General features: G+C 42.5%; 1 protein-coding gene across 1 annotated transcript in view; it reads right to left on the reverse strand.

Moving 5' to 3' along the window:
• The window catches only part of ccdc88c (coiled-coil domain containing 88C), a gene marked incomplete at its 5' end in the record, with an annotated part of 57,459 nt that overhangs the window by 33,913 nt on the left and 264 nt on the right, over positions 1-23,282 (reverse strand). Inside the window, 5 exons of the mRNA XM_079286645.1 lie at positions 1,094-1,177; positions 2,051-2,109; positions 2,637-2,706; positions 19,242-19,350; positions 21,869-21,981. Of these exons, the coding sequence (XP_079142771.1) occupies positions 1,094-1,177; positions 2,051-2,109; positions 2,637-2,706; positions 19,242-19,350; positions 21,869-21,981 (435 nt within the window). The remainder of the gene's footprint in view (positions 1-1,093; positions 1,178-2,050; positions 2,110-2,636; positions 2,707-19,241; positions 19,351-21,868; positions 21,982-23,282) is intronic.

Raw genomic sequence — 23,282 nt, forward strand, 5'->3', positions numbered from 1 at the left:
CCTCGGGATCTTAAAACAGTTAAATTGTGTGAGTTTGAACAATGCTTGTCCACACAGCGAGTAATGACAGAAATAGGAAGGAGCTATATTAAACATCACATTCAGAACAAAATGCCTTTAAGTGATTACTGCTGAGCGAGCGGTTACTGTTCTTTGATGTCAGCTGATGTTGGACTGTTTTCATGGTGCATGCAGATAGATAGATGGAGAACAAGGGTGCAATGGATCGTAACATATCATGGTTTTAAGTCACGGATTAGAGATTTCCCATCACGGTTTTTCACATTGCTGATTGTTGAGCCGTATCGGCCAATACAGATTGTCTTTGTTGTTGTTTTTCTTTTTATAGAAGCTGGTCTACAAGGCCACGGACTATTTATTTTCACCAACATCTCGAAAAACCATTTCAACCGCTTTGAAATCAGTGTAAGCAGTCAAAACTTTGAAATGTTAATCGTAGTTATTTGAATAAAAACATGAACAGATTAATGAGATCAAAAATATTGAGTTTGTTATCATAGATAATAAGACAACCAGCAAATACTCACATTTGAGAAGAGAAAACTATTAATTAACGAAATATTTGACAATTTTAGCTTTAAAAAAACATATTTAAAAAAGATATATTTCAGGCTTTGTGCATACACAACGTTTTAGTCGGAGTCAGTGAAGGACAATAAAAAGCTCAAAGAGGACATTCATCTCCCCCAGTATACATAACCACCTGTTATCACCTGACTACCGTAGTTCCACAATTTGTACTTACTTACCGGTAGGTCACATGACAATTGAACCGTTTCCATGACAACTGCAAAAACTCCTTCTACTGATGAAGACTGTGAGATGTGGGTGAAAGCCCAAGAAATAGGTGACCTGGACCTTGAGGTCAACGGTTCACGTCCTAAAAAAGCTCAGTCTGCTCTGATTGGTGCACATTTGCAAAGGCAGTTCTCAAGCACTGAGATTGTGAGTTTTTCACGATATGTCTCCTTTAAGACGATGTTGTTGTCAAACTTCTGCTCGTCTTTAGAACTTCTATTCAGTGATGAATTCAGTGAAGTCGATCACGTTTCTATCACTGCACTCCACTGACCTCCTGGATGTGAGACACGATGGCAGCTTGGGTCTCAATGTCCAGCAGCTTGATCTTCTCTATCATCTCCTCCTTACGCTCACACTGACACACACACAACAGGAAATGAAATTAGCAAACACATTTGAATGAAAACTGTGCTCGTTAATGTCTCTTTGTTGCCATCACATTGGTGTTGAGCAGAACAGGACTATGGGAAATGCAGTATGTATGATGAGGGGTGCGAGTTTGTTTGGCAAACCTTAACTGGACCACTGCAGAGGTGGAAAAGTGTTTATTTTGTCCAACATTTACATACATTTTTGCACGTGGCTTCATCCACCTCTCCCTCCCTCCCTCCCTCTCTGTCTCTCCATTCATCGCTCCCCCGTGGCCTCTTTCCTGGAACCAGTAGAACCAGTACAGGTAGGGAGGGAGAGACAAAAAGAGGGAAGAGTGAAGGAAAGGGAGGGGAAAGGCGGGAGGGGAAGGCGGGAGCGATAAAGGGAGAAACTAGAACAGCCGTGTGCAAAGGAAAACAAAGCTAAACCAAAAGACAAGTTGGTGGGTTCTGAGCCATGGGAGAGGTGGAAATGAGAGACAACAAAGAGCAGAACAAACAAACAGACAGAGAAACCACCTGCGCCCCCACCTCCCACATGACTAGCCCCTCCTCTTTTACCACAGGTAACCCAATTAACTCTTAACTCGCCATATCTGGCTCATTCTTAAAGGCTTTTAAAGCACCAAACTGTGCTGACCAGCAGGCATCATATTTATTATAAAGCACCATAATGCTAATGGTTATTACTGTATATATAAACCATTGATGGAGCTCCATGTGACTCCATTTTGATCCTGCTGTCCCAGCCTGCACCGCTGTGCTCAGACATGCAAAACTAAATAGACACAAATAGACTTCCTGCTGAGAGACTGGGTGGTACAGTAAGCTGCTGTGTTTGGGCTTGTGTGTGTTACCTGGACAGCACAGCCTAGTATCAGCAACAAAAGTCTTTTAAGCTGCTCCATGCTCTTAGCTGGAGGAAACACAACACAGAGACACGTTAGAGTACTTCAAACCCAAGCAACCACGACAGCTGAATAACAGCGACAAGAAGAAGATACTTTGAGAGAAAAGTTGAATCAAACAGCAAGTCTTTGAACTGAATGTTTGAATAAATGATCTGAAGGTTGATGGTGACCTCAGGCATTATTCTTCTACTTCAACAATATTATTTATGTCCATAAACGAACACAGAAATTGCATAAAATAAATCTTGTGTATGTGTCTTTAAGGACCTTTGCCTCACTCAGAAGCTGTCCTTACTATAATAACACTACTTATAACAACACTACTACTACTAGGAGCAACAAAATGCAGACGGCGCCTGGAGTGACCACCGTTTTTGAACTCTACCATTCTTAAATCTTGAAAAAAAAACGTGTTACTTCTTTACTAAATTACGAACTTTCATCACTGGCCATCATGTAACTTCCCTCGGACAGTAGAAAAATGTAGGACTTGATTACTACTGAGGTGTGTGGGTGTGGGTGTGGGTGTTACCTGATATGGGATCCTTAGCGATGCAGAGGATGTTAGGAAGGGGCATGACTATTAACTGCTGTAAGGTCTCCTGCAGCAGAGTAGATGGAGATGGGGGTTGTTTGGACAGAGAGGAAAAGAACAACTACATTAGCAATTTCATGGTCCTAATGATAACCGAGCAAAAGGCAGCGTCACTGACAAAACTGTCCATCGGACACCAACTGGGGGCAGCAGAAGCGTTGGGGTGGGTTCTTGTTATTAGAGCCTGAAAGATGCTGGATTGTTTAGGCTGATATCAGTATTTGAGAAGGAAAATAATCCAATCATCATTTTTGGGCCAATTTGTTCAAACTACTGGTGCCAACACAGAAGTTACTATTTATACATAAATATATAGCAAGCATATGCAAAGTGTGTATATGTGTGTCTAAATTACCTTTATCATGTCTTTATCGTGGCTTGTTGGCCAGTTTACATCAATGATAAAGTAAATCAGCCGATACAAGTTATGAAAATGTAACTGTTGGGCTTTGATGATTCAAGAGGAAAGGAATCAAAGTTCAGCCTCCAACTGACCCAGACTTGTGCACCTACATGTTTGTGCGTGTGTGTGTGCGTGTGTATATATATATAGGCGAGCAGCCAACAGGAAACACCCTGCTGTCGAGAGAGAGCGAGAGAGCGAGAGAGCGAGAGAGAGCGTGCGTGCGTGCGTGCGAGACTCGGGAAAGAAACAGCTTCCCTTTCCAGAATATCATCTCATGTCCCCCAAAACACACCTGATTGTCCAGACAGGAAGAGAGAATTTTTCATTTTATTTTCTAAATAACCCTCAGAGGTACAGTGTCTTTATCAAAACATTTCATTTGACTGTCAAAGCAAGTTGTTTTGGGATGAGGAAATATGACAGTGGAATAAGGTCACATAGGAAGACATCAGGTTTAAAGAAAGGACACATGGGAGGAGACATGCTGACGACCTCTGGCTAAGGAGAAGGGAAGCGCGGGTGTTGTGGGATTAGGGAAGTGACTGTCAGCAGGGAGAGGCTGGCTGGAATAATACACTCAAAAGCACACACACACACCTTCTCACGATAGGGAAAGATATAACAATTCACATGCGAGTTGATGCCGTTTCCATGGTTATTATAGATTGGAAAAACCCACTCACACTCATTTGTTCACAGTCACAACTTCATGATCAGAGATACAGAGCTGTGGTCTAGAGTGTCATCTGCTAACCAGGCACATAAACGCATCGGCTTACACCACGGCTACAGCTTTGAGGTAGCCGGCGTACCTGCAGATACTGTTACACCGGCCTATACACCAGGAGGTAACGAGAGACCCTGCAGTCTCCCTCTGTCGATCTCTCACACTCACACACACACGGTGTGAATAAAACATGCAGGCTGGCTACCAGATGTCTTGAAGGCACAGCGGGAATTCAGCTGAAACACACAGTCAGTTTGGAGGCTTTGCAAACAACGTTTTGTTTGTTTCATGAGACACACTGCAGATTGAGTCAAAGACAACATTAAACTAAACCAAATAAACTCTCACAGAGCAAGTGAGAGGATATTTTCCAATCCATCAACTGATACTGTTTCAAAAAATATCTACTGAAAAGTCAATGTAGAAATTAGAAAATCAGCTTTGGCTGAATCTAAAGTGTGGCTTAAATATTACATCATGTTCCCAGAGGAAAGGTTTATCAGACTCTACACTGTCAGACTTTCAAGCCACACCTCAAACATCATAACAGACTTTGTGCTAATATTATGACATAAATCCCAGTTGAAAACATTAGCATTGTGACGTATTATCACATAACATCTTGTAACACTAAAATTGATCAATTCAAATTGATTGAAGTTTGATTTCAACTTGAATGTTTCATAGTTGAATCATCAGTACCGTTGGTGTTAATAATTATATTATGGAGTTTGTGGGTTTGAGTCACAAACTGAATAAATCAATAATAACAAAGGATGTACTTGTAGACAAAACATAAACACTTGTCAAAGCATAAAATAAGCCATATTATTAAAATATGCATCTTCAAGGGTTAATTATTGCAACATGAAAATATGTTTGCACTGTCCCTTGATGGGTCCATCTTCTGATGACTGATTTAGAGCCACGCTATCACCCATTTTAGTCAACTTGGGCAACACATGAGCTGGCGTTTCTGACCGTGAGTAGCCACGACTTGGGTGTGTGACGTAACTGTGTCATGGCAGGTGTGTTGCTGACCCAAGGAAGCTCCGTGCCGCGTGTGAAGTTGTTTATGAGTTTGAGTATGAGTTTCAATGGGCACATCACTAGTTTAAAGTAATTATCAATCAACTGCCTCAAACTTAAAAAAAAAAACGTTTTGATATTAGTTAATTTGCAGAATCCAACAAAGCTGTATTGGCAATAAGATACATTTGAATGGCTGACCCAAATACAGTTTTGCCAATTTATCTTTTTTATAACGGAATAATATTCCCAGAAAAAAACAGCATCGTCTCCCATCACTGGTTGTGATTTAAAGTGGTGTCTAAGTTGTGGAGCACAGAACCCAGCGGCTCAGTTAAAGTCACATCTTGTGTTAGCCACCACCATGTTATTGATCTGGGATTAGAAATGCGAGCCCAGTGTGTTAGTGGGCCATAGATTCAGGCCCTGCATGTGTGTGTGTATAAATGGGTCATGTAGCAGGCTCCATTGATCCCTTGTCAGTTGTAAGTGTTAGATCCTGCTGGTGATGTTGCTGCAGGATAATATCTATAGATCTGAGCTCTCACTAGTACACACACACACACACACACACACACTTAAAGTCAAACAGAGTGCATTTTGATCAGACACTGGCATCCACCATACTCACACAGCTTGTATTTAATTAGTGTACACTAACAAAGTTGATTATAGCAGCTGGTCTACAAGGATTTATACAATTCATTTTTTGCCACGTCCCAAAAATCATTTCAATGACTCTGAAGTCTGTAAACAATAACGTTTTAGTTTAATGCTGTATTATAATCTGTTTATAGCTAATGTAAACAGCTCATAATTCATCTCTAATATCTATTTATGTTGTTGTGAAAAACGTCTCCTTCAAACAACTGCATTTATTCAAGTTTATCATCATCACTACATTTTACAGATCACATGTGAACACATGACAACGTTATAATCTACCTTCACCCAGTACTCGTTTAACCGAACAGAGCCTGAGGGACGATCCGTACGGTTGGACATTGGTCCGTTACACAACTACTAAACAGCGAGCTGCAGGGCCACTTGTGGTTCAAATGTTATCACAGTTTTGCAAGATCACTCACACACTGTTTGTCATCTAAATGTGGCTGCACTTGCCCAATGTGTTCAAGAATGAACGTAACTGGTGTCAAATAGTCCAGGTCTACAAGACATTGACGGCCAGTTACAAAGGTCCTTTATTCCTTGGCCCATGGCCGAATGTTCCATGTGATTTAACTGAAGTCTTATAAGTGGGTCCTAAAACAGTCTGTGTGTAAATGCTATGATATGGAGGCAAACATAGCTAGCAGCGTCTGACTCCGTCTGTACAAAGTGAGTGACGGTTGCATGGAGTTACAGTACACGGTTCGAGGGCCGACTGACAGAGAGAGGCTCATTCCTCCCTCCATAGTTACTCCTCTGCTGTCCTTTCTTTTATGTTTTTTTTATTGACACAGGGAACATTAGCCCTCAGTTGTTTTCTTCTACCAGTCCAAAAGAGCTGTGGACAGCCACACAACGCACACTCACACCGTAAGGACCAACCTATCAGGAGACCCTCATTAGACGACCACCAAGCACTCCTACAGACACAAATATCTTCTTCCAGAATAAACACAACAGTATGATTCTCTGATTATCAGAAAGCCAACAAACAAGTTGATCCACAATGTCAATTATTTTGGTCAAAAATAGATGCTTTTATTTTGAAGTCACTGGTCAAGGGCTGAGGCTGCTCCAGCTCTTCTCATCTTCAGCCTGTTGCTGTGTGAGGCTCATTGCCCGACTCAACCACGAGGTCACCACAAGTTATCAAATAATGAATTGCAGTAAGAAAAGTACAATATTTCCCTTTGAATTAACATTTAGGAACAAAAAAAACACCCTATTTCCATATGTATTCATTTTGGACCAAAAGTATTAGAATTATAACAATAAAGTAATATAATTGTGGATCACATTTTTTTCACCTAGCTTTCTGATAATCAGAAAACTATAATGTTGTGTTAATCTTTGAATAAGATGTGTGTGTCTTCAGGAGTGATGGTGGTCTAATTCGGGTCAACTCCGAGCTGCTGGCTAACTGCTCTCCCTGAAGCTTGCTTCAGAGAGGAACCGTCGTCTGTAGCAGCTGGGCTTCAGCCAGTGCTAACCCAACACCCGGCTGTAGTCTCCTAGCAGCGGGGAACATACACCCAGCTGTTCTGCTCATTTTCTGTAACCAGCGTAACATTAGCACGATAACATGGAGGGGTTAGCTAGCTAACTAGCCAGCCGCTATATGAGTTGACTTGAAAACAGTGGATGGCGTTTTGCGCCATTTTAAACTATAAAATGCAGAATTGTTTTTATACATTTGGTAAGAAATATCAATATTTACTCCAGCATTGATGTGTTTCATCAAAGTAAAGTCAGATCTGTAACCTCACAATGCAGCCTCACTCCTCCAGCACACACACTAAAACAGCAGTTAGTTAGGGCCAATAAAACACTGTCGACGGGTTTGACCAGGGTCCACGCGCACACACACACACACACACACACACACACACACACACACACACACACACACACACACACACACACACACACACACACACACACACACACACACACACACACACACACACACACGACGAGTGAGTAGGAAGTAGGCCTGAGGATATGGAGTTCAAAACATCCCACATAGGCTCAGGGATTTGTTCTGCTGTTCCCACGGTGACCAAGGAGTAAAGTGAAGGGGGAACGAGAGGAGGGGAGAGCTCTGCTTATGTTACTACACAACAATAAAACATCTTTCACAAGAGCCACAGTTTCACCGACACTCAGACAGAAAGAGAGAAACAAACGTTCTCCTTCCTGACACAGTGATGTCTGCATTGAGATTTATTTTCTTTCTTTTCATTTTACGCCAACAGTAGAGCTACGTGTGTCACAGCTTGAATCATTTAAATTTTTTTTTAATGTATTATACTATATTGATCCCGGAAGGGGAAATTTGTCTCTGCATTTGACCCATCCCTGTATATAGGGAGCAGTGGGCTGCCAATGGCAGGCGCCAGCGGAGCCTAGGGTTCAGTGTATTGCTCAGGGACACTTCGACACATGACACGTCCCAGCCAAGGATCGAACCGTTGACCTTCCGGTTACACAACCCTCTTAACCCAGTGAGCCACGGTCGCCCTATAATACGAATAAGTACGTTCTCAAAAATCCCTCACACTCATGGAAGTTTAATGTTGAGGCAATAAAAGAGGTTGATTGTATTGCTTGCCATTGACAGCCTGCAAACATTTGTAATCTGACCTTTGTAAAGCATCCCATTTTATCCAAACAATCGAGTGCTTTGTCATTTGGTCCTGTCACTGTAGCGCTGTCTGTTTCACCTAGCTTCATCGTATTCTTTAAACTGGAGCTGAAACAATTAATTCATCGATTAGTCAATGACAGAAAAAGAACAACCAACTATTTTGTTAATTCATTCATTGTTTAAAAGGTGTAGTTTGTAAGACAGTGGACTTCCTAGTGTGGCAGCTTCCAGATCAAAGTGAAGCTGGTCTCAATTGTTTCAGCGCTCCAATAACGTGGTGAAGCGTCAACCAATTCTGTTTTTGTTTCCCCTAGTTCTGAAAAACAGTTCTTAGTGCTATTAAACGCAACAATTCAACTGCAACTCTGCAGCAGTGTAGCGGGCCACGCTCGGCTTTGGTTCTGTTGCTTTTGTCGCTCATGGTTGTTCTAATGTCTGTTCTAATGACAGTTTCAGCACATATGACAAAAAGTGATTGTCATAAAAGTCGCCTACTGAGCCTTGAAGTCATTTATCAAAGAAAAATGCCAACCAGCCTCTAGGCCAGACCTGGGCATTGTACGGCCCGCGGGCCACATTCGGTCTGCGAGCTGTTGCTCGTTTGTGGAGAACAAGTTGCAGTGTTGAAGGATTACAATTTGAATCGTCATTACGAGAGGAAACACGCGGAGAAATACGAAAAATGTACTGATGCAGAGCGGGTACGGACGTCTGAGGCTTTGCTTGTACCTTTGCTTTGCAATTTCAAGACTTCAGAACAGTTGAGAGTGAAATGCACATGATTTCGTCTCCCTTTACGTGCAGTGTGAATCATGCTCCCAGTGATGTTCAGCTCCAACTCATTGACCTGCAGTCTGATACAGTACTGCAGAGCACTTTAAGTCAGTCTCACTGCTGGAGTTTTATTCTTCTCTCAAAGAAGAGAACTTTAAACACATGGCATGCTCAGAAGATGTTGGTTCTCTTTGGATCTACCTACATCTGTGAACAAACATTCTCTGTGATGAAGTTGAACAAATCCAGATCCAGATCCTCTCTCACTGACATCACCTGTCAGCTGTCCTTCACAGCTCACCTCACACACTCAGCCTGACTTCAGTCACTCGTTCAAGCCCAACAAAGACTAGATTTCCCGCACTGAACTGAAAAACAGAAAATTTGGTCATTTGTATCGTAATAAAAGTACTAATTTTGCAAAAACATGATCCCTGTCACAGTGTTTCACTATTATATATGGATATTACAAATGTATATGAGTTTGGATTATTCCTGCTGGAGATGTTGTAGGTGGAGCTCATTTTAACTCTTTTATACTCTGTTGTTCAGTTTGGGTAGTTAGGAAAGGTTTGAAAAAGTATAATGTGCAAAGTAACTAGTAACTAAAGCTGTTAGACAAATGTAGTGGAATAAAAAGTACAATATTTCCCTCTGAGATGTAGTGGAGTAGAAGTACAAAGTTGAATAAAATAGAAATACTCAAGTAAAGTACCTTCAATTTGTACATAAGTACAGTACTTAAGCAAATATACTAGTTACAAGAATAATATTGAGCAGGATTGAGTTCAGTCTGTTGGTCCGGCCCTCCACAACAGTCCCTGTTTCTCATGCGACCCCTTGGGAAAAATAATTGCCCACCCCTGCTCTAGGCGCAGCTTCTCCAGTCAGTGAGGATTGGCTACTTTGTAGGTTTCCGTCTACAATGATATTAAACATTGTAAATGGTAATCCTCACAATTGACAGGTTATCACCACCAAGTGGTCATTTTACTGTCTTAAATGTCTTGGATTGATTTTCTGTCAAACAATGAATTGGTTACTTATTCCAGCGTTAGACAGAAAACCCAGCAGGAGTGAAGAGAGTTAACAGCTTAGTGTTCAGAGGTTGTGGTATCAGGTTACTGTGCTTTGTACAATAGAGACGGAACAGAAGGGAGGTGACGGACACCCCCTCTTCACACTCGCACTCCTTTCTTTCACTGGGGAGACTGGGAGGAGTCACTGGATCAGCCTGTGTGTCTGCTGAGACATCATCTAATTAGGAGAAAGCCAACGCCTAGCCCCTTATGAATAGCTGGATATACATACGCGCGTGTGTGTGTGTGTGTGTGTGTGTGTGTGTGTGTGTGTGTGTGTCCTTATGGCTGATCCTAAACTAAGTGGCGTTCTGAGGCTCACAACTCACTGACTTAAGGTTGTACTATGAGGTGTGTGCATGTGTGTGCATTGAGGCCAGGGTGTTTGACCATGGTTAGAGATTAACCATCATGGACAGATTAACCCCATACTGCCCAGAATGACCCACTTTACCAAGTGCGCACACACACACACGCACACACACACCACTAGCAGCAGATGTGGCCTTTATTGTTGTCTGATCTGCATGAGCGACACATGACCAGTGTTGTTCTGTGAGACACTGGACACAAAGGCTTCATCACTTCTGTTTACAGAGACAACATGCGTTTGTTTGTAACCGGTAGTCTGACTGCCAGAAATTAAAAGAAGAAGAAATCTAAATGATACCGGGTCTTTTCCTTGACGATGACACAAGATGTTTGACTCACTCGTAACATACCTCTGCTTTGCATCAGGTAGCATTAGTGTTTACACCACAAAGGATTTGTGGTGAAGCCCAGATTCCTTCGCCAAGTGGTTTGAGTGATCGGGTCACATCATTGGTTGTCGTTTACACTTCAAATAAAAATGTTCCACTTTTGATCCAACTAACCAAGATGCATTCTAAAACCAAGTGTGAACAGGGTCACACTATGTTGTCCTTGAGCCCAGGCAAAAGTTGACACAATCCAGAAAAGGTTTCCATGCAGTATCACAGCTTTTAAGAGATTCCTTAATGAGTATGCCATTTTCACAGGCTCATTGCAGTTCAGTACTTCCTTGATCCATCCTTCAAGACCAAAGACTATTTTAAAGTCCTTACACTGGTTACCCATTATTATTAGCGACTGTGGCTAAGTGGAGCGCAGGGCCGTCCTTCAATCAGAGGGTCGGCGGTTCGATCCCCGGCTCTGGTAGACACATGTCAATGTCCTTGAGCAAGACTTAACCCCAAAAAATTGCTCCCATAGCTGTGCCTACGGCGTAATAGCATCTGAATTGTAAGTCGCTTTGGATAAAAGCATCTGCTAAATGACTAATGTATTATTCGCTCCAAGAAGCTGGTACTGATATTTTTAAACATAACCATAAACCCCCCTTTTTCTCTTTTATGTTGTGTCTTATAATCTTTGTAGTTTTATTAGTTGTACTTATTCTATTATCATCTTTATATCTATTAGTATGTGGAAATCACCTTGAAGTGCATTTGATTTGTTGGAAAGGTGCTGTATAAATAAAGTTGAATTGACTGGTTCAAATTTTAGAATGTTTCCGGTTGGCTACTTGTGGCTGGTGCTGCGTCCACCTTGAACTCAGGATGGGGAAAAGAGAGTCGTTTTCTCACACTGAAAAACACAGCCTCCTTGAAGCTCATGACAAAGTGCCGGCAAACGTGCAACAGAGAAAGTGGGTGTTCCTCAGGCGACCTCGTGTCGTACTCGCACAAGGAGAAACGGTCTGCCATCGACGGACACAGAACACGAATGAGCATAAAGAAGCCACCTGTGGGTGAAGCAGCCTACTCAAGTGGATTGATAATGATAATGTTAGGTCATGTAATGCACACCTTTGCATGACCCATCTACACAAATGTCAATCAGATGGCTCAAATAATGGCCATAATTATCATCCAACACTGCCAGAGGCTTCCACTGTATTACAGAGAGAAAAGTGTTGGCAATGATACACAGGTGTGTGTGTGTGTGTACTGATGACAGGCACATGATGTAATGTAAGCCTCCTCTCAAAGCTAATCACAGCTCGTTGCTCAGAGGCATGCGTGTCTTTTGTGTAATAAATCAAGAGATAAGGAGCTCAGATGCAGTTGATTTGGCGGAGCTGCAGTCATGTCCTGTTGACACACACACTTCCTCTGAGCTCTAACCCCACACAGTGATGGGGGAGTGTATTGCTTGCACGTAGTAAGATACTTTAATACGATATGCAACCCTTTCTGGATTATGTAGTGTTTTTGCCTGCTGTCTAGGAATCCCCTGGTTCTGAAAGTCATTATGTCATTATTTGTCATGGGACAAATTAGTAGTCTTTTGCCTGTAAGTCAGAAAACAAAGCCATTCAGAGCTCCATCTGTTGATGTGGGGAAACTAGAGGCTGACAGTTTGGTTATACTTCCAAATCGATGTATGTATGAGCTTCAGCTGGAACATGATTGGCCAAAATGTGACAGACAAAGGATGCTTATGATCTTACAGCTGGAACTTTCCGAGGATACGTTTCTTCCACTATTAGAATGCAATGTAGTGCAATAGCTGTGAATCCAAGCTGAACACAGCCGTCCTTCATAAACAGGAGCAAAGCTACAAACGCAGACAGTGATGTGGAAATCGCAAACCTTTCAGAAGCAGTTCAAAAAGACCTCTCCTTTTTTAAATGACTCAAACATTTAAAAAACAACAAGAAATAAGTGTCGGGGTGTCGCTATGTTAGATCAAAGTGACGAAATGCCCCACACTGAACATGACGTTAGGAGATTTGCTCCCAATCATCTGACCGCACTGTGTTACTTCCTGCACCCATTGATCGCTGCAGATGACTGGTCGTCAAGCAAGTAAACTAAAAAATGATTGACCAGCAAGTTCAAGGTTGATCCATACTGATGTACAGCATCATCAATTCATCCCATGAGTGACACACACACACGCAGGCATGTGGTTTAGGAATACGAATGTGTGTGTGTCTGCATAAGCCCGTTCCATTTTTCGAAACTTCCAAGCTGAAACACACATGGCAATGATGAAGGCTAACCAGCAGCTGAGGAGACATTAACAGCTGGATCTCCAGACTCTCAAACCAAGTAACACTTTAGTAATATTGGTTTAAAAACATACTACATAATGCATTACATACAAATGGCAGAATAAGGAGCAATTGATTTGCAGATAATACAACTGCAGTTCATATAATATAATGATATTCACCCAAATCAACTGGAGTATTTATGTGACAACACAAAACGTGTCCTCAGTATAGATGGGAAATATTATCAAATTGTGCATTTAAACCAGTATGAGCTACTGCTTTTAAATACTTACGTTATGGAATATCATATCAATTACGAGTTATTCATTTGATCTAGCTCTGAGACGGTTGACGGCACACACCGACGCCTCTCTTCATCGCCCTAAAACCCCACAGGGAGAGGAGCGCACACTTTAATCTCGCAGCCAGCGAGGTAACAAAAACAAGCAGACCCAACGACACGGAGGAGGAGGACATATTGTCTGTGCCAGTTTAAGTGTGGTTTTCAGACAGAGAATAAAAAGGACTTCACATGAAAAATTTCACAACAAGCTTTGGACCACTATGGAATATTAAAAATGAGGAAAGGACACACATTCACCACTTGTTTTTTGTCTCTCTTGTTTACCATGCTGATACATTTGAATGTATTATATTTTGGTGCTCATTAAGTTTTACAGTAATTCTACTTCGTTAAGACTTTTTTGCATGGGGTGAGGCAAAGTAATAATACAATCTAGAGCAGAGTGGGCAAACTTTTTGGCTCGGGGGCCACATTGAGTTTTAAAATTTGACAGACGGGCCGGGCCAGTAGCAGATGAATGGAGTGTTTGTGTGAACTAATATGAATTACAAGTAAAAGCCATGACCTAAAAAGTAACTTGCATTTCATTTCAGTGGGAACCGTGCTGTTGGTCACCCTTTTTAACCAGTGCGTCAACGTTTGGTGTCAGTTTGGTTGTGGCAATTCTCAGAACAGGGCCCCGTTCCACGTACGTGTCTAACTGAGTTAGCCGGATACTTTTCAGGATAAGATGACATAGATCAGGCTTTTCGGTTCCACGAAGCAAGTTCGGCAAAATCACCATGGCAACACATCCAAAAGCTTGAACCTGCTCCAGCGCAGGCTCAGTGAAGGTAGCTGGATAAGCTGTCACTCCCCTGGACAAAATGGCAGCTCCTGTCATATACGGTAGTCTAATGCGCTTGCGCATATACTGGGGGTTATACGGGAGTTCCTGAAATGCATGTAAAGTGAGACACACGGTGATCCATTAAAAGCAGCTGAGCAAACTAAGAAGCCTCTATTGCATTAATGTGCAGCTCCCTTCCTCAGAGATCCACTGATGAAGGAGGATATTAGTTAGATGAGCGTTTTATAGGGAGAGAGTTCTTCCACATCGCCAAGATCCGTTATCACATCATGATGACTTCCCATACGAGCGCTATCGATTCTGCCGACAAGGAATCATTTATTTACAGACCTTCTGGAGCCATACATTGAACACCACACGCCGCAGCCGAGCACTGACTGTCTCACAGACTGGATGCAGCCTTGAGCTTTTTTGCGAGTGGTACATTTTAGTACAGTGTCGGCGATGCGGAGAACATGGGGAAAGCCGCTGCATGCCGTGCTGTTCGTAAAGTTTATTTGGCGCTTCATCAACTTATGGATGTGTTCAATACATTACCATGGCACATATTGTATTGACTCACCATTCTGAATTGTGTGTGCGCTTAGTGTGTACTTGCTCTCATGTCCTCTTGATGGCTGGTTGCATACATGAGGTTAAAGCACTCATAATGATATGACAGTGTTATTAGTACACCAGCACATCATTATTGTAGAACATGATGAAGGTGGACTCATGATAAGAATAGAGAGAATCACACACGATTTATTTTCACTGCTTCAAATGATTGAATGTCTGATTATGAATAATACACATGCTGATCCGCCCATAAACAAATATTCACACACACACACACACACATATTCAAACTAGTTCTATATGGTAATCTACACATACATGTATATACACATATATAGTAGGATACATGATACATAAGGGCATACAGTACATATATCCTCATATTAATTAGATACTCTTTGGGCTTGTTTTTATCTACTTATTCTGAAAGAGTTGAGATCATTATTTTCGCTATAAGATGTCATTCGATGATGCATTCCATGAAGCCTACCGCCAGCAGGCACATTTAAAGACTTATAATCTGATTGGTTGGGGTGATGAGGCATTAAAATGAGCCGATACATTTTCCCAACACTTACGAATTTAACTTGTCTGATATTTTGCCGTGCTTCTTGTCTAGCCCTCGCAGCGGTGGCGGTGTTAGATTTTTCCGTGATTACGGTCTTGAATTCCTCATATGCGTTCATGATCATCTCCTGCTCGTCAGCGGAGTAAAAAGAGGCTCTTTCTTTGACTTTATTTGACATTGTACTGTTAGAACAGCGTTCCCAAACTTTTTAGGCCGCGCACCCCCTTCTACATCCCGACCGGGTTCGCACCCCCCCCCCCCCCTTAATAAAAAAAAGAAAAAGAAGCAACAGAGCCTTTTAAGCCTTTATAGCCGCATAAGAATCGGACCAATGAGAGAACAGTTTGCTCGCGCGTGGCATTTGTTTACAAGATTTAGTCCGCTGTTAAATGTTGCAGTGTGAACACAAACCGAACAAAGGAGCAACTGCAACAAAGCAAACGAACTGAAGGTGTGAAAACGCCCTGAAACACTGCAACAAAGTTTCAATAACTTTCAGTGACACAAGGCGTCACTTTTAAAGAGCAATACGGATGCGAGCACACACGCACAGGCTCAGAGGCAGATTATCACATTTCATTTACAATTAATGAGCGACTAATGTAGCCAGGATGTCTTCGGACAAAGCATCGATGCGGCGCGACACAGTGTTGTTGGACACCGGGATCATGTCCAACTATTTTGCTTCTTTCTCCCCAATCATACATTCCACCATCTCTCTGGCAGCTGGCAAGCTCACGTCTTCGGCGATTGTGTGCGGTAGCCCCTTTCTCGCTATTCTGTAACCAGATATGAAGCCCGTAGTGCGTCATTTATAGACCAACACATGAATGAGACTCCAGTTGTTTTTGGCTGTTTTGTAACTCCTCCAATTTCGATATAAACAATGTAAGGGGCTTTTGACTTGCACTGGCATGCTTGGTGTTCAGGTGGCGACGTAAATAAGAGCTTCAGACTGTTAGCCAGAACCTCGCTGCACACCACGCACTGTGGCTTTGGGCAATCTGCGTTGCCAATCCAAGTGAAGCCCAGACACAGACACTTTTCATCATATTTCCTCTTTCCCCAGTCTGATGCTCACTCTCGTTTCCTCTTTTTTCACCTTGACGCGATGGGCCGATGTGCTCCCGATGTGTCTGTGCTATCCCTTCCTCCTTTTCGGTCTCCTCCGTCTCATCTTCCTCTGACTCTGGCTCGATTTCTTCTCCCGGTCTCTCCCCAACGCACCTCTCCGTTCCCCTCGCCTCCGATTCCTCTCTCTCTCTCTGTCCCTCTCCTCTTTTACGACTGATAGCTTCAGATGTCCCACCTGACAGTTTTTAAATTAAAATTACATTTTTTTTTAAATATTTAATATTATTACACCATCAGACCGCCATTACACTTTTCCTCTCGCGCACCCCCTAGAGGCAGCTCGGGCGCGCACCCCACTTTGGGAATCCCTGTGTTAGACAATCATGGTTTCGGTGATCGACGCTTCCCCCTTTTGACATAGGACGGGCACGCGCAATTATCCTGATCGTCTGGTTCAAATTAACGAGACTGTTTGAGAGCGGATCAGCCTTGGAGAAACCGACATAGCCTGATTTCAATCACCGGGGTAATTTAGGCTGGCTAATAGGACATTTGATCGACTTTGCTGAACCACTTACGTGGAACGGGGCCCAGATCTGAGGTGTTCATCAGTTAACTGGGATCTTACATGGTATTTTTTTTATTGCATAAATGCATATTTTATCATGCACTTACTTATTTAAGCAGTCATTTTTGACACAGAGTTTTTAGTGTACAGGTTAATGACTGTGGTCTTTTTAGCAGTTTGAGTCTTTGAAGGGATCATACAAATATTTGAGTGTCACATCTAACATTATCAGAGCTCTGCTCTGTAAAGTATTTCCTTGTCTCTCCGCCCTGTGTCACGGTGTGGGCACATCTCACTGGCGTCAGGAAACGTATCAGAATACCCTTATTTTATTGGTTAAACTGCATCACGTGACGTGATTTACAACGCATTGGTCGGTGTTTTTCCTGCACAGCTGAACAAAGTGCCGTAAATGCTGGAAAGGAGCGTGAATAACTCCGCTGCACAAAGCAAAGGCCCGTGACCCACTGAAAACGGGTCCGCGACGAACCACCAGTTGAGAATCACTGGTCTGCAGGATCGTGACGAGCGGTGAACAGCTGTTGGCGTGGCGTGTCTTCCGTCTCTTCCCGTTTCCTTCGCAGACATTCCCCTGGGTCCTAAGCCCCTCCCTGTACAGCTTCTTATCACCCTCTTTGCACCAACGTACATTTATAACAAATACCACGCATATTACGGTAATCAGCGTTGCATATGTGTCAAACTCTATCGGTGCATCTCCGGTCTGTCTTTGTTCATCCTGCATCGCTCTGTTCTGTTCTTTAATGTAACGTTACTGGAGCGACGGAGCCTCTCCCAGCTGTTGGCAGACTGTTGTGCTAGCAAGCCAGCTGTACCCAGCATGCAGTTCGGCGGTGAAATTTTATAAATGTACAATTATTCGTGTTACAAATTGTTTATGGATCACAGACTGTTGTGTGTTGTGGTGTTTTTCTCTGTTAAAGAGCGTTAGTTGTGGGTTGTTAATTGTTGTGTTATAAAGTTATGACCATGACTAGAGTTCCCTCTCAATACATATAAGACAACTAGCGCTGACAGCAGCAAAGAATACATTTAGCTGCCTGTTGAAATCCATTAGCATGTGTGTGTGTGTGTATACCTGGTAGTAGGGCTGGGCGATATGGCCTAAAAAAAAAATCTCCGATTTTTTTACAAAAAATCCGATTCACGATTTAAATCGATTTTTTTCCCCCAAAATTTTTTGCAGATGACAGAAGCTGTTGAAAACAATTTTTTCTTTTATTTTGTGATGATTTTCCCAAGTAGGTTGATAAAAATAAAGTGCAAACAAAACCTGAACATTGTAGAAAGGTGCCTGTAGTATACAAAAAGTATTTGGTCACTCTTTTGTTTGCCTGAATCATTTAAATATAAAATTAAATTAAACATAACATTAAATGGCATTAAATAGTAGCCTTCCATTGTAAACAACTGTGCAAATGTAACTTTTTACAGTAAGCTTTTCTAACTGAATACACTGATACAAACACAGCATGAAATAAAATGTATATGACCCTTTAACATTCACATTTTCAAAAGTGCAACATCTGATCTAACATCAACATAACATATTTTGCACAGTAAATAAGTGCATGTAAACAAAATCAAGTGCATTCACAACATAACCAACAGTATTAAACAGTAGTGCATGTTTTTTCTAAATATTTTTTGCCAGGAAGACAAGCCTGTCTACTACCTCTGGCTTCAGGCATGCACGGTGGCATGTAACAATGCCCCCCCCACACACTGAAAAGCCTCTCAGAGGGGGCACTTGTAGCTGGCACAGAGAGGTATTTCTTTGCTAAAGTACTTATCCTTGGAAAGTTAAGTTGGTGACGCTTCCACCAGTCAAGTGGATCGGTGTCTGGGTCAACCTGCTGGACCACAGGTCAGTTGTTGCGGAGTAGAATGACATCCCCTCCAGCTCCGCAGAGATCCTTTGGCGTGTACTATTGTACAGCCGAGGCAAGGCAACGTCAGAAAAATGTTTACGGCTTGGTAGCACGTACCTGGGGTCCAAAGCTTTGAGACGGTGAATAAATGTCTCCAAAATGCTGGGTTGTTGTTGTGAGGTGGCGGCGGCGGCGGCCAGCAGTGAAGCTGCTGGCCGCCATTGTTTTAGTTTGTAAACAATGCGCGCGCACTCTACTACGGGAACCCAACGGGGGGGAGGGGTGGGGGCGATTTTCTCGATTTTCAATAAAACACATCGCCTTAAAGCACACATTCGAATTAATCGATTAAATCGATTTATCGCCCAGCCCTACCTGGTAGTACGTCCTGATGTGTCTGGTGAGAACGGTCAGGTTGTAAAGGCGAAGAGACACGTCGTTGTTCACATTCTTGTTCAGCCTCTGATTGGTTGGGCTGGGGTCGCTATGGATGCGCACGCACGCACACACACACACACACACACACACACACACACACACACACACACACACATTACTTGTTGCTTCTTAAGACAAAGATCTTGTTCATTGTACACACAAAGGCACTCACATTCCAAGTGCAGGGTAACTGTTGTGTTGGAGAGAGATAGATGCTCACATCAACACATCAGCCTGTGCCAGACTGATTTGCACGGGGGGGGGGGGGTGTAACGCTGTCTGGCTGACTTACAAAAATATGACGTCAGTTTGATGCCTAATGGAGACGATTCTAAACATACAAAATTTCATTTTGCTTGACCTAGCACACACACACACACAGTAAATGTTTAGGGCTGTAAAATAAAATGTATGATGGCGTTTGTTACCTCATACGTAGTTTTTTTGAATACGCCAAGAGGCTTCACTTTCTCACAGTTCAATTGGCTGTACACCAGGCAAAGAAACATCAGTTTGTCACGGTCAGCCATGTTTTTCTCTTTATGGTTTGGCGTCATGCACCTGGAACGATTGGAACTGGGACTGACAGTTCCACTGCTTTCATTTGCTATTCTTTTAACCAATGTTTCATCTCCTTCGGTGGTTAACCGACGTCTCAAGTCTGTTCACTTCAACTGACACTTCAAACCAAAATGTGACACGATATCAGGAAACGGTGAAATAGAATTTATGACAGAGAAAAAAAGCAACGATTCCTCCCCCTGGCGAATCACAAACCACAGAGCGAGGGACATTTTTAGTTGAAAACTATTTTGACTGATAATAGATTAATGAACTGGAAACTTCAACAATCACAACTGACATCTTCTAAAGCTTTGTCTTTCATCACCTAGCCTGCACTTCAACTTACACTTCCAGCTCAATTCATCACTTACAACGCTTTAACTCCTTTCAGCACGTTCACTTCACTCTGCACTTATTTCCTTTGACACTTGGACCCTTTCAGATCTCAGATCTTGATAAGACAAACTATAAAACACGTACTGCTTTCAGTGCTTCCACTTCAGCAGAAACTTCAACTGTTCAACTAATTTCTTCATCACCTCCACTTCCATTGACACTACCAACTCAATTTATCACTTCTACTTCCGCAATTTTAACTCTACTAAAACTTCATAGGCGCTTGAAGTAAATTGACACTATTCAGTTCACTACAGTTACACTTTAACTTCTTTTCAGTGCGTCCATTTTAAAACGCCATGTCCACTCCCTTCGGTGACTATATTTTGACTACCACTTCAACTTCACCCTATTTCAGTGTTTCCTACTTTTTCTAATGTTTCAACCGTTAACAATCAGCAATGAGCAATGCTACATTATCTTCAGGAAATGTACCATGTTTTAGTTTTTTTCCCAGTCCACAAGTCCAACACAGTTCATTAAAGATGGCCTCATTAAATTGCAATATCATTGCAAAGTGCTGCTCCAGCTCAGAAGGTCAGAGAGTAGAATAGGTTTACAGACTGACTGCTTCTCTGACTGATTTACAGACGCTCTCCGAGTGGCTTTCCAGTAATGTTCCTCATGGCACGGCCACCCCGGCCTCCTCCTCTGTAACCCACTTTCCCCTAAACCCCTACCAAGTCCTAATCCCCCCGAGATTGCCCAGCCTACATTCAGTGTGTGGAGAACAATAGGGCGATTATCATTGTTTCTGAAGACAATAACTATGTGGTCTGATTGGGGCCAGAGGGCCGTCTGGGTGGGAGTAGTGGGTATGTTTTGTTTTTAATCACTGTGGACAGTATTAGTGTCCCTGTGGTCCAAATGCTGTCTGTCCAAACCAGAAAGAATTAAAGGGATAAGCGTATAGATATTTTGTTGTCAACAAATCCCATGAAAAGAGCAAAGCCAACAATGAACGTGTCCTACTAACAAGTGTTGTGTGTGTGTATCCAAAGCCTGATACATCTTATTCCTCAGTGCCATAGAGCTCCCCTGAAGACACATCAATGAGCCACATGGCTCCATGATCACCACGAGTGTACTTACAAAGCCTGGTACAGCAAGAAGTATCATCCAATCATAAGCCTCATCACACCACATTCTGCTGTCAGAGATGGACATCCTGCACTCTTACTGAGTCAGCAAGGGCTGCATCACCTTCATAGCTGGGACCGATTCTCTCAGTGCATCTCTAGCTTAGCTAAATATGCATAAACTGAATATGCTGAGAGATGTTGCCCCACACTCTTACCTGTCTGCAACAGGTGTAATTCCTAAATCACAGCACAAACAGACAGCAGCTTAGCTCTAAAGGGGCCGGTAATGCTCTCTCATACTCTACTGTTTGTCTTGATGTAGACTTCAGCAGCACATCTGGCTGTGACGTTTACAAACTGAAACCAGCGCGTCAGGATGTGGTCGCAGAGACACACACACACACACACAGGAAACACTGGATTAACTCACTTGCCGTTCATAAACCCACTCCAGACACGCCAAAAGAACCGCCGACTCATACAAATTAAATGTTTAAACTCTCACTCTGTGGCGTTACTTACATGTGTGTCATGACCTTGTGCAGGAAGACACCGTCCACCAGCTCCATGAACATGTTGACACTCTCCTCTGAGCCCGCATCGTCACACGAACCCAGAGGACCCAGCGTCCTCACCTGGGGACAGAAAGAGAAGTCAGTTACACGCCACCGACACACGTCAACTGATCTTTTTCTCCCCTTCAATTTAATATGCTGGCTGATGTCCTGCTGAATCACCTGGGCAATCCTTCCTTGTTAGTGACACATTTGTTATTAAAAAGATGACAGCTGAACATTGGAATACATCTTTGTACAGAAAAGGACTGTGGATATTGTCCTCCATTGCTTACACAGAAGTTTCTTTGGGGGGCATCTATTTGTGGCCAGCAGGAACAATAACAGTCACCAAAAACCCTGTTTTTGTATTAATGGTCATGTCAGCAATGTTTTAAGATAGACTTGAACCTTTCTTTCAGAGCAATGCTGGAATTAAAATGCAATACATTACATATTTCATCTTTTTTAAAGCCTTAATTATTGAGTTTTTCTTTGTTTGCTGAGAGTAATGCTCTCTGTTGAAGGCCCTGCTGGCGCTCACACAGTGACACAGCTGGAAGCTGCCCAGTACAACCACAGTCTGATCAGCTGCTGCCCACCGAGTCTGATTGTCTGTGTCTGACAAAACCTCCCTCCCAAAGCTGGGAGAAACTGTTGGTTGAGCGGTCAGGTCAACAGGATGTGGTCACAGGGAAACAGGAAGGACCACAGAGTTAATAACCTGTTGACTGCTCCATGTGGGTCGTCACAGTCCGGACTGGAAGCCCATTGTGGGGCAGTAGAAGGATTACAACTGTCCCAGGCTCTTAGGACACTGATATCTAAAGTAAAGTCTACTAAGGAATGAATAGATTGTATCCAACTTTTTTTGTTGCTTCCTGTTAATGTTATGAAACATATTTTCACAGAAAAGCACTGTAAAACAAATATATAAATATAAGTTTACAGTTGGGTAAAATAACACTGCTTTACATTGGATTCAGTTGACATTAGTTTGTGCTTAAAGCTGTGCTGGATTAGGGAAATCAGATGCAGTGCTGTTGGCTCAGATGGACGAAGTTGTTTTCAACACATTCACCCCTTTGGACCAGGGACATGCAAGGCAGCTACAATCACTCACACGCTGAGAATACTTGGTGGAAAACTTTAGTGCACATAATGATTTTAATGGAAAAAGATGATAAAGAGGTAAAGAAACAGAGGTAACTGAAGGAATGTGGCCAGTAAAGCAGAAGAAACACATAATTCACTTTTTTCTGTTTGGCAGTATGATATCTAAACTTGGAAAGTCCCAGAGATACAAACCAACATCTCTAATATAGTTTGTCTGAGGCTTTTATACTGAAAATCTTCCCCCTGTCACTGTAACAATGCATCTG

Source organism: Melanostigma gelatinosum (genome assembly GCF_949748355.1).
Source record: "Melanostigma gelatinosum genome assembly, chromosome: 16".
In the NCBI taxonomy this organism is placed as follows: Eukaryota; Metazoa; Chordata; class Actinopteri; order Perciformes; family Zoarcidae; genus Melanostigma; species Melanostigma gelatinosum.